The sequence below is a fragment of the Solanum stenotomum genome, chromosome 7 (assembly GCF_019186545.1).
Source record: "Solanum stenotomum isolate F172 chromosome 7, ASM1918654v1, whole genome shotgun sequence".
Classification (NCBI taxonomy): domain Eukaryota; kingdom Viridiplantae; phylum Streptophyta; class Magnoliopsida; order Solanales; family Solanaceae; genus Solanum; species Solanum stenotomum.
The window spans coordinates 15,963,905-15,976,773 of record NC_064288.1 but is presented as its reverse complement, the minus strand read 5'-3'; the positions used below and the strand labels follow the sequence as shown (position 1 = coordinate 15,976,773).

The following is a 12,869-nucleotide window of genomic DNA, read 5'->3' as shown; positions in this document are numbered from 1 at the left end:
ATATTTGACTGCTAATTCGTGAGTCCTGGACTTGGCAAAATTCTCTATGGTGAGGTAGCTGGCATCACTTCTCAATGATTTTGGTTTCTAATAAATAGGATCCATTCATTTTTGGATATTGGTAACTTAACATTTGTGCAGTACTATTAGTAATTGTTAAAGTTTACTAGCTTAACTTTTCTATTGCTTCAAATGGTTCTTGGCTATCATATTTCAAAAGCTGAGAGCCGAAGACTTATACAATTTAGAGCAGTCAATAACGGTTGTATCATGTATGTAATCCTTTTGCTCTATGGATTATGCACCGTACTACCTCATCGTGAAAAGAAAAAAAACACATGCAGCTGTATAGAACATACGAGAATCAACCGTATACAGCAGGATGCACACCGCGATGATCAGTAAGCTTCAGTGAATATAAACTGACCCCTGCTTTTTAGAGGGTGAAACGTAAAGGAGGCAGCCAACCAAATTCTAACAATCAAGTCCCACTGAGACAATACCATTGACCTAAATATACTAAACAACCACTTTAGTTCCATCAAAATATCCTATGTGAAGTCCACGATTTTTTCCTTGGTTACAAAAAACTTCATCAATACAAATCTGCAAACATGCCTACAACTAAAAGCCAAGGATGAGAGGTGATCCTCAAACAAAATCCTATGCTTCCAACATTTTGTTTTTAAGCAACGGATATACCAACTTCACTATTATACAGAACTTGTCTAAGCATTGTACTTCATGTGACTAGCCTTTTCCGAAGTAAGAAAATAGAGTCGGTTGTTTGTCATCAGCTCCTTTAGCTTTCTTTTTTGATGGTCTTATGTGCATGTTGACCGCCTTGGGAAGTGGCATTGCATCTCCTGAGAGCTCCTCATAGTATCTCTTCGTTTTAGAATCCCCACTTTCCTCCTGAGGCGGAGAAATGTCCTTTGGTTTAATATCCTCAGACTCCTCCTCTTTCAAGCTTTTCACGTTATCGCTAGCATGAGTACCTACTTTTTCAGGTGGATTTCCGGTTTGACCAGTCAATGACTGTTTACTACCTGACTCATCGAAATCTTGTTCAACTTTTATGTCTGTGGCCGTAGTAGAAGTGAAACTCTCCGGTTGGACTGGGGAACACAGATGACCCACATGGTCTGATTCAGGTTCCTGTTTCAAGCTCTCTGTCTGATCAGTATTCAGAATCTCTTCCTCTGCAACTTTGTTATGAGACTTCTGCCCCTGTTGGTCTTTGTCTCCTTTCTTTGAGAAAAATTGTGATATTGATCTGGTCTCATTAGTCTTGAGCTGCAACTACAGTTTTAAGTGTAAACAATAGACACTTATTAATTGATCAACTCCATATCTCCTAAATTTAATGAACCATGAACAAGGAAATAGCCTGGAATATTATCCAAGCTTGGCATCAAGTAGGACTAAAAGAGGGTAAAAGGGCATAATTTAGTGTCTCAAGGACAGAAACAGAATGGATGTTTGCTATCATCAGTAGACAAATACATAGGAAGAAAAGAGAATGTATCATGTAGTAGATAATAATCAGAAGAAAACTTATAAATGATGCTATGAGACCGCATTATTGAGAAGATAAAAACTTAAAAAGAAAAGTTAACTGAGAGCTAGCAACTGGGTATTATACAAGGAAAACTCAAGCACAAATAAGTTTGACGATGCTGGTGAGTTGAAATTATGGGAAGTCAAATCTGTGACAAGCATTATAGATTCGTCAAGCAGAAATCTCATATTTCCCAATTACGAAACTTAGCGGATAATGTCTCATGAGATAGGATTTGGACTCATGACGTACCGACTACCACAGATCTCAGATTACACTAATTTTTCCGTCAAATCAAAGGCCTGGGGGTCATCCAAGCACTGTGTTCTCTTGCATACATATAGAGTTTGACCAATGTATTTAGCATAAGACTTCAGCTGATATAGGGTTGGCTCACAACATGAAATGTATGACCAAAAAAAATAATGCAATCAGTACCTCTTTGATGCACTCTGGTCCATCAAAGGAAGCCTTACCCATTGCAGCTGTCACAGGGTACCAAGCCTGCAACGAAGATAACGTTTAAGGCAACTACATGTCAAGTCCACAACACTAGTTTCTTTTCCTAAAGATTGATTGTTTAGAAATATCACCAAATCTGACTCTTCATATGGTTTTAATAGTGTGTCAATGTTGGATGATGGAGAACCACTCAACCACATATCAGCAGCATCCATGTTTCCAAGAATGACAGGCATCCTATCTGAAAGACAATTTAGGTGTAATTCAAAGTAGAAACATAGCAAATAGAATCTGGCTTCAAATCAATCTGCTAGGTCTCAAAAGTCAAAGACATTGAGAAAAAAATTATTGGCATGTGAGAAAATTATGTATCTTCACAAGTTGATCACAAGAAGTTGCAACAAGTCATCTTCAAAACCAAATTGAAGATTTATTTTCCATTTAAATCATTCTCCAATTTCTAACCCAAAAATACTATGTAAGTCAGCTAGAAAGGACGAACATCCTGGTACCAAAAAATTATCTTTCCACATATCCCTGATATGACTTTGAGATATAGATTTCCTTTTCACTTTGTCAAACAATAAAATAGATGAGATAGAACTTGTCTTGAATTTGATCAAGACAAACTCCTTACATAGGAGTCGTGCATGTAATAGCATCCATGGTGGCAATGGCATACCTCCATTAAAGGACTTGAATGATGTTTTGGAAGCTAAGATGCAAGACAATGTTCATGAGCTTCAATGGGAGATCAAGACAATGCTTATCATGGAAGATGAGCCCAAGAATTATGGTGAGGAGTGAGCTAAGTGCTGCACGCACTTCATGGTCCAAGTTCATGTCCAAGAAGAGGAAGATTGAGGCTCAAATGGAACCCAAGAGGGGCTAAAATTTTTGCCAAAAATGGGCTGGAAAGTCACATCCAAACTAAGGAAAATTGGCGTATCTTTTGATGCCAAAATTGTTACTTTCCTTTTTTGTTAGGTAGTTTGGGAAGTGTGACTTAAGTTTTCCAGTTACGTTTTACTATTTAATTATGGGAAAAGGGTCAAAAATGCCCTTAAACTATGTGAAAGGAATAAAAATGTCCTCTGTTTATACTTTGGCTCAAAAATGCCCTTACCGTCAATACTATGGTTCAAAAATGTCCTTGCAGTCAATACTTTGGTCCAAAAATGCCCCTATAGTTACAAAATGGGTCAAAAATGCCCTTTTCCGAATAAATATATTATTTTTTCTTTTTAAACACTTCTTCCTAATTAAAATATTATTAAGAACACTATTCTTGTTTTCTTTCTTCTAAAATCACTTTAACAAATAAAAATTTAGGAAATATTTTTTTTCTTCTTATTATCATTTTATCAATTAAAGTAGAATAACTTCATGTACCCTTTCGACAAATAATATGTCATATATATATAAGATCACAGTATATCCATCATACTTTATATTTATATAACGATAAACAATAATGATAATAAAAGAAATATTTTCATTTTTTTTAGTTGAAGTAAGATAAACATTTGCTAATTTAAAAAAGGAAAAAAGGACAAATATACCTCCGAACTTTGATAAATGGTACGTCTATCCCCTCCGTTATACTTTGCGTCTATCTCAGCCACTGTCGTCCAATTATCAGTGCACATATGTCCCTCTCACTAACGGCACCCGCATTCTGTACACGCGTCTAAATCCTAAGCAACTACCCGATTTTCTATTGCTTTTAACCCATAAACTAAGAACCCGCCCCATAAACCCAATACCCACCCGATTTGTATCTAAAATATCCTAAGTCAAAATTAAAAGACCCAAATATTCTAAGTCACTTTCCTATCTCACAAACCCTAGCCTCCATCAGTAAAGTTCGTGATTCCATAGTTTGTTGGTCGATTCACCACGTCCTCGTCGATTCCATCGTGTGTTCTTCATATCACTGAAATCCGGTCGGAGGTACCCACGATTTCACGTTGTTCATTTCACATATATTGTTTCTTTTTGTTTTCGATTTTCATCCGTAAGTAGTATAGAAATGTGTTGTTCGTCATATCACTGAGATCCGGTCGGAGGTACCCCGATTTGTATCTAGAATATGCTTTTTATAGTGAAAATGTAGGGGTTTGTTCATTTTCTAGGGTTTCACTTTTGAGTCTTAGTCTTTTTATGCGGTTTGTTAGGCTTTATGTTAAAGAATTTTTTTTTTTGTTTGTATTTAGATGTGTTGGGTTGGTAGTGTCATTTTCTCTTCATTTTTTGTTCCTTTTGTCTCCCATGTGTTTAGATGCTTTTTGTCTGTTTGTCTTTATGCCCTTTCTTCATGCCTTTATGTTGTAGGTCCATAAGAAATAATTTTTTAGTTGTTATTAATTTCATTCTAACTGTAGGACCACTTGTTTAATTGTTAACTAGTTTAATATTATTTTAGTTAGTTCATTTGTGAGTATTTATTAGGGACTGACTTACTAACTGAGTTACTTGTTAAATAATTTCCAAGTCTAATTTTTGTAACTTAATAACTAATAAATGCAGCTTACTTAAATGAATTACTAATTGTGACTTACTAACTAGCTAAGATAACTTGCTTATATGACTTACTATGTGGTTGTGACTTACTAACTTTCTATGTGACTGTGACTTACTAACTTATTATGTGACTGTTACTTACTAACTAATTCCTAATTGACTTAATAACTAACTAATGTGACTTAGTTATATGACTTACTAATTGTGACTTGTTATTAACTTGTGTTATTTACTAACAATTTGACTGTCTTATGCTTACTAATGTGAATGTGACTTACTTACTATGTGATTGAAACTTACTAACTAATTGCTAATTGACTTAATAACTAACTTATATGACTTACTAACTGTGACTTGTTATTAACTTGTGTTATTTACCAATAATGTGACTGCATTAGGCTTACAATGTGACTGCATTATGCTCCTAGCATGAGGAATATATGTTGTTGAATTGTAGTAACAATAGGAAATAAATAAGTATTAGGTCACATTAGTAAGCATAAGGCAGTGACATAGTAAGTAGTAAGTTAATTAGTCATTAAGTCACATTTAGTAAGACATATAAGTAAGTCACAAGCATAAGGCAGTCACATTGTTAGTAAATAACACAAGTTAATTAGTCATTAAGTCATATTAGGATTAAAGTAAGTTAATTAGTCATTAAGTCACATTTAGTAAGACATATAAGTAAGTCACAGTCACATTAGTAAGAATAAGGCAGTCACATTGTTAGTAAATAACACAAGTTAATAACAAGTCACAGTTAGCAAGTCATATAAGTAAGTCACATTAGTTAGTTATTAAGTCAATTAGGAATTAGTTAGTAAGTAACAATCACATAGCAAGTCACAGTCACATTAGTAAGCATAAGACAGTCACATTGTTAGTAAATAACACAAGTTAATAACAAGTCACAGTTAGTAAGTCATATAAGTAAGTCACATTAGTTAGTTATTAAGTCAATTAGGAATTAGTTAGTAAGTAACAATCACATAGTAAGTAAGTCACAGTCACAATAGTAAGCATAAGGCAGTCACATTGTTAGTAAATAACACAAGTTAATAACAAGTCACAGTTAGTAAGTCATATAAGTAAGTCACATTAGTTAGTTATTAAGTCAATTAGGAATTAGTTAGTAAGTAACAGTCACATAGTAAGTTAGTAAGTCACAGTCACATAGAAAGTTAGTAAGTCACAGCCACATAGTAAGTCATATAAGCAAGTTACCTTAGTTAGTTAGTAATTCATATAAGTAAGCAATTATTAGTTATTAAGTTACAAAAATTAGACTTGAAAATCATTTAACAAGTAACTCAGTTAGTAAGTCAGTCCCTAATAAGTACTCACAAATGAACTAACTAAAATAATATTAAACTAGTTAACAATTAAACAAGTGGTCCTACAGTTAGAATGAAATTAATAACAACTATCAATTATTTCTTATGGACCTACAACATAAAGGCATGAAGAAAGGGCATAAAGACAAACAGACAAAAAGCATCTAAACACAAGGGAGACAAAAGGAACAGAAAATGAAGAGAAAATGACACTACCAACTCAACACATCTAAATACAAACAAAAAAAAACAATTCTTTAACATAAAGCCTAACAAACCGCATAAAAAGACTAAGACTCAAAAGTGAAACCCTAGAAAATGAACAAACCCCTACATTTTCACTATAAAAAGCATATTCTAGATACAAATCGGGGTACCTCCAATCGGATCTCAGTGATATGACGAACAACACATTTCTATACTACCTACGGATGAAAATTGAAAAAAAAAAAACAATATATGTGAAATGAACAGCGTGAAATCGTGGGTACCTCCGACCGGATCTCAGTGATATGAAGAACACACGATGGAATCGACGAAGACGCGGTGAAATCAACCAACAAACTATGGAATCACGAACTTTACTGATGGAGGCTAGGGTTTGTGAGATAGGAAAGTGACTTAGAATATTTGGGTCTTTTAATTTTGACTTAGGATATTTTAGATACAAATCGGGTAGGTATTGGGTTTATGAGGCGGGTTCTTAGTTTATGGGTTAAAAGCAATAGAAAATCAGGTAGTTGCTTAGGCTTTAAACACGTGTACAAAATGCGGGTGCCGTTAGTGAGAGGGACATATGTGCACCGATAATTGGACAGCAGGTGCTGAGATGGACGCAAAGTATAACGGAGGGCATAGATGTACTATTTATCAAAGTTCGAGGGTATATTTTTCCTTTTTCCTTTTAAAAAAAACATTATTAGAAAAAGAATGTGTTAAAAAGAAAATAAATAATATATTTATTTGGAAAATGAGCATTTTTGACCTGTTAAATAACAATAAGGACATTTTTGGATCAAAGTATTGATGACAAGGGCATTTTTGGAGCAAACTACAAACGGAGGGCATTTTTGAACCAAAGTATTGACGATAAGGGCATTTTTGAGCCAAAGTATAAACGGAGGGCATTTTTGTTCCTTTCACATAGTCTAAGGGCATTTTGACCCTTTTCCCTTTAATTATTTCCATAAAAGTAGAATTTGAATCTCATGCTAAGGTGTTCGAAATTTCTCCAATATATAGAGAGGTGAATTTTGTTCTTTTGACACAACATTATTATCAATATTATTGGGAGTTATTTTCTTTACACCTTTGTGTATTGGCTACTAGGTATTTATCCTACAACCTTACAATAATGATTTCTATTAAAAATTAAGATTAATTCTTTGTTTGATATCTATGGATCTTATTCGGTTAACTTAAGAAGGTAACTAGTCTTATACTAAATATTGCCTTTAGTTATTCAATTAGGGGTGTGAATTATTTTGATCTACGTTCTTGAATTGAATCAATTAGTAAACGTGATTAGCCCTAATCCACTAATTAGGTCCACTACAATCAATTAAGAATTTTAGCAATTAGTTTTTAGGTTTGGGCATCTATTTCTTGAATTTCGCCTATCTTAATTTTTCTAGTCTTTAATCTTAGCACTTCTTGTTTCCACATTATCCTCTTGTTTTTTATTCAAGTAACCAGATGCTTATCGGTATGTCATCCCCTGCATATATATGCATGATTGTTCTTGTCTATTCACATGTTACCAATGTGTAAAACCCTTCTTTCAAGTATGCCCATGCAGTTCCTTAAACTCCCATCAAGTCTATTCTTTTAGGTGTCTAGCATCCAACAAAGTCAACGATGCTAGGCCCAAAAATTTCAGAGGGGAAAACTCTAGGGTCATTAGCAAGATTGCCCTTTTCTTGGGATGGTGTTTGCCCCTCAAATTTGTGGTCTTTAATTTTTTTTCCCTTCAGCACTTTAAATAACAAAAACAGTGGCTGTAAATACACCCGACTCCAGCAAAAAAATATTATTCGGCATAAGTTTGTATTTTCGTATCATAATATAACTCAAGTTATGCCTTCAATTATGCCGCTTAATTCCAACAGAAGCATAAGTTCAGTTTGGAACTCACAAGTTATGCCTTCAAAGGTATAACAAGTTATGTCGCTTAATTTTTACATAACTTATGCCTATGCCTCAATTTCAAAATCCACAAGTTAAACCGTGAAAGGCATAACTTAGTTCTTCCAGAGCTTATGCTGATAGAGGCGAAAATTCTCTAAACTTTGAGCAAATTAGGTAATACACAACTTATGCCGAGTGAATTAGGTACGACGCAGATTATGCCGGATACCTTAATTCCCACAAAACTTATGCCGTCCGAGGCAAAAGTTCTTTGAACTTATGTTGAGCGAAATTAGGTCATCGATAAGGATAGTTTAGCCCACAAATTTTCATTGAATGAGCACTAGGGGAAAAATTAAAGACCACCGTATTGAGGGAAAAAATTAAAGACCACCCCGAAATCGGAGCAATCCGTGCAAAAAGTTCAAAACATTAACTGCTATATTGCAACATGAATAAGATGATTCCCTCCATGTCATAAAAGCGCAAAGCTAGTCAACTTTCTTTTCCTTGAAATGACTTGCTGATTACCTGTACTTTTGGAAGGAAAGTTCATAGATTCAAGGTACCATCTATTATCATTAACTTTAGAGAAAGACATACTTAAACCATTTCAAAGGTAAATTTTCCGTAGATTCTGGCGTATCAACTGATTAGATGATTTACTCTTAAGGAACATGTAATGGAAGTGTGTATGGAGCTACGAATCAGTTTTACACAAACAGCTAAACTTTGTCTTGCTCTCAACCAAACCAGAGAATTATAAGATGAAATAATTGAAATTGGAGCAATATCAAGACACTCTTGTTAAAAGTTTAAAATAGATTGTAAAAAAGAAGTAAAAATAATGCTATAAGGTCAAGTATTAGAGTATAATGTACATCAAGAACAAAGGAATTCTACCAACAGTCAATAAAAGAAAACTAACCATGGAGCCATTCAAAAGATGAGGACGCCGAAGTTGTCAATATAGTAAATGTATAAATAACCTCACCTGTATTAGGAGACAGAACAAATCTCAATGGCAGTATTCAAGTTGTCCAATGGAAGTAATTTGCTAACTAAAGTAAGTACAAAATAACACATTAGGTTGTAGCAATATCCTATACTTCACAAGTGCAGTATTTCAAATCCAAAAGATATGTACATAATTAATATAAATCTGCCGATTGTAATCTGGCTCACATGTAAAATAAGAAAAGGACACAAGACTAGTCATTGCCAAGATAATCAAACTTGTTCCAGAATCAATTTTGGATGCCATAAGGACATTAAAAAATAAACAGATCATGAATGAGACTGATGTTAATAATTGTGACTAGTAACACACTATTTGTCACCCTAAAAAAACAGTAATTAACCTTCATGATTCTTCCAAGAGTCGAAAAGGGCAGCAAACACCAGGGGCCGGGCATCCTTAAAATGTATGTAATAAGGTTGCTTTTTTGACCCATCCTTTTTCCACTCATAAAATCTGAAGAAAATTGCATCACTGAGAACCATTGATATTGCAATTGAGACAAATTCTGCTATTCTGACAACAAATGAGAAACTTACATGAAAGAAGCTTTGGCTTCTCCAAAATGTGCTCTGAGTTTTTTTAAAAATTGGTAACTTAATATGTGCTTTGATTTATAATAATTCTACTCAGTTTTTCTTTTGTTTTTTGGAAGGAAGCAAATTTAGGTAAGCTCCATTCACTGGAAGTTATTGATGGCGTGACCTTTATCAAGAAGATCTCAGTTTTACAAGTCAGCTTTGTGAAAAGAAACAGATAAAAGCAGATTGGACATAGAAATGGATACTATGATAGACTTGTATAGCTGAAGAAAAAACCTACCCCTCAACTGCAACCAGGCACCTATTCTTTGGGATAAGGCGGCGAAATGAAGCCTTCTCCTTTATTGTCTCAGACCGAGCATTAAACTGCACACAACCATGGTCATATACTGTTATGTGTGGCCAAGACAGCAAGATGTTCAATCCATATATAAGTAACGCATTATGTGATCAAATCTAAGTGAGAAAATATCATTATATTGTAAATGGTTATATTCTAGATGTTCTATCCTCTTCCCCGAAAATAATTCTAACAATTCTTAATAAAATCAAACAAACTACACCAGATAATCTCTATTCTTTTTCTTTTTCTATTTCTCTTCTCAAACCCACTCCCATCACCCCACAGGTACTAGAAGCAGATGAAGACATTTTGGCGTATTCAAACCGTCACTCATGCAGTAGTTCAACAAAGTGATAAGTTCAACAAAGTGATATATTGACTGATTCCACAGCTAAAAGAAAAGTTACAAATTAGGAAATTATATGATATTTGACACTGAAATTCTACATCACTCTAAGCTTGATAGATTGTCGAACAAACATACATTTATAGGAAAAATACAAGTCTAAACAAATGATAACTAGGAACAAAAATAACCAAAATATCAACAGACATAATCTTCCCAGTCAGGTGACTGGACTCCTAGGAGAGCAAAATGAGCAGGCCAAAAATCACCAGAAATTGTTGAGAAAAGTTAGATGGAAAATTTAGACGTCATCAAAGATAAAATCACTCTTTTACAGAAAAGATCAACAGATTGCCAATAGAAGTAGACACAGGTAGTGTGAAATGTGAAGCAAACACGAGATTTCAGCGCCTGCAGCTAAAATAAGTTCAAGAGTTTATTTGAAATTTTGATTTAAAAGCTATGAGGATGTGGTATCTTTATGCCCTGGAAAGTCTTCAACAAACAAAAATAAAAATATAGAACTGATTAAGGGGGCACTTGGTGCAGACACCATATCATATCAGACATGACGCTGAATAATCCACTGTTTGGTACATGGATTTAGGTTTCATGTTGTCAAACACCATACCAAGCATTATTCAATATCTCAACAAGGGTGGTATTGTCAATTGGGGTACTAGAAATTCCTTATATTCAGCTAGGAATTGACTACTTTAGGGCAAAGAATTATAGCCTAACAATTACAACTCCATCCTACACCAAAGTGGTGTAGGCTCTCAATCCTACCTACAGTCTTTCCCTCTACTACCTTCGACTTCCATTAATCATGAGGCAGCCCACTAAACCATAAAACTAAGATAAATCATAAACAGGGTGGAGCAGGTTAAAACATTTTTTTAAAAACAATCTCGAATGAAAATTAACAAGTTTGTTGTTTTGAACTCATCAGGTTGAGGTATTTCGGTTTAAATATAAGAAGTTGTATGCAGGGCGGTGCGATGCAGGCAAAACAGCTTTAACTTTCAAAGTAATTAAAGGTACTTGTACATAAATCAGTGTTTCATTCAGTAAAACTTAAGTTCTTAGTTTCATAAATTTATAATTTTATTTACTTCATAAAATATAGACCTTATTTTTAGCCTGTTTCCAAATATTTTGGAAGAATTTTTCAAGTAACGAAAACTTTAAGTTATACTTCCTGAATAAATTTACAGTGATAATCTAGTAAGATAAGTATTAAATATCACATCTTAGAATGTGACAAAGTATTCTACAAAGGCACTAATGAGAACACAAGTTAACCGACTTAGCAAACCAAAAAACAAGATCAATTTTTTATATAATATATCCTATTTTTATCACAATGAACCAAATCATAATCTCAATATTGTATCAATAGTTATCCTCATACTTCACTCCTAATATCATCTTCAGTTTGTACCAATTTGACCCCTATAACTCATTAAATCTGTAATCAGTTCTGGACAAAATCAAAACAACTCTCAAAATGAAAATGAAAGAAGTGCTCAATCAGTGACAAATTTCCATTTACCATCCTGTAATGGTCAGGCTTATCAGTTTTCTTAGTGAAGCTGGGAACAAGACCCCATTTCATGCAATGAAGAACAGCGCCTTCGTCGTTGGCCTCATCTTCTCTCCTTACCACTGGTACACTAAACCCCGGCGACACATTATACGACGGCTGATACCTAAAAATAAGTTCACACAATTTAATTTTCTAATATTTGGTTCAAAAACATCAATATTTTAGGAACATCTCATTAAACGGTTGAGATAATTTGAAAGCGGTTACCGGTTCATGTCAACATGCCGGACGCGGCGACCGTTGAGGTGACAAGCCCCAGGAATGTCATCTGGCCTGAGAGAACACCGAGCTCTTCCGCACATCAGTTAATCGGCGACTTGTGTTTTTGCTCTTCGTTTCGATTCGGTGCTGGAAGGGGTGAACAAGAGACCAAAAGGCGGGAAGAGAATAGGGAACCCATAAAGGATAATTTGGTAATTGTACGGAATGTGCAATTGGCTAATGGCCGTTTGATTAGAGTAGCAAACTACCTTCACTCTCGAGATTTGAGATCCTTCATTCCCAAATCCTCTCTTTGTCCGGAAAATAGGAAAGTGTTGTAAAATATTCTCAAATTTTTGAACTCGTAATTTCAAAGTGAATTTTGACTTCTAAATCATTAGGCAAAGTTCTAATTTTATATTTAAGGGAATTTGTAGCTTAACTCGGGTCATATTGTTTTTTCGAATTCAATTTTCTTATATTTTTATATTATCTATTTTTATATCATCTTGTGCTCACATGATATTTTCAATCAGTTAAAATGACGGAATTTATTGATGACCATCTAAAGTTGGCATTAACTTTCACTTAAACATTTCAACTATGATTTGTTCATTTTAGACACCTATATTAAGGCATCGTTGTATCATTTTGACACTTTTTAAATATTGAGCAAAAATCTTAAAGAAAGTGTAACACATTCGCCAATAATGTATAAGAATGAAAAATTAAATAAAGACATGTGACATATATACCAAAAATAAATATTAAAAAGATAATGTGAATAAAAAATTGTTTTA

The 12,869-nt window shown here is 34.0% G+C and overlaps 1 protein-coding gene across 2 annotated transcripts; it reads right to left on the bottom strand.

Annotated features, from left to right (window-relative positions):
- Positions 1-395: 395 nt before the first annotated feature.
- LOC125871017 (uncharacterized) lies at positions 396-12,222 on the bottom strand. 2 transcript variants are annotated; one of them, XM_049551595.1, is made up of 8 exons: positions 12,076-12,222; positions 11,815-11,971; positions 9,851-9,936; positions 9,372-9,484; positions 8,939-9,004; positions 2,155-2,264; positions 2,000-2,065; positions 396-1,296 (listed from the first exon to the last, which is right to left on the bottom strand). In XM_049551595.1, the coding sequence occupies exons 1-8, from the start codon at positions 12,168-12,170 to the stop codon at positions 751-753; spliced, it is 1,239 nt and encodes a 412-aa protein (XP_049407552.1). In that variant the 5' UTR covers positions 12,171-12,222; the 3' UTR covers positions 396-750. The 2 variants fall into 2 exon arrangements, with proteins under 2 accessions (XP_049407552.1, XP_049407551.1); XM_049551594.1 differs by having other exon boundaries at positions 397-1,302.
- Positions 12,223-12,869: the final 647 nt, after the last annotated feature.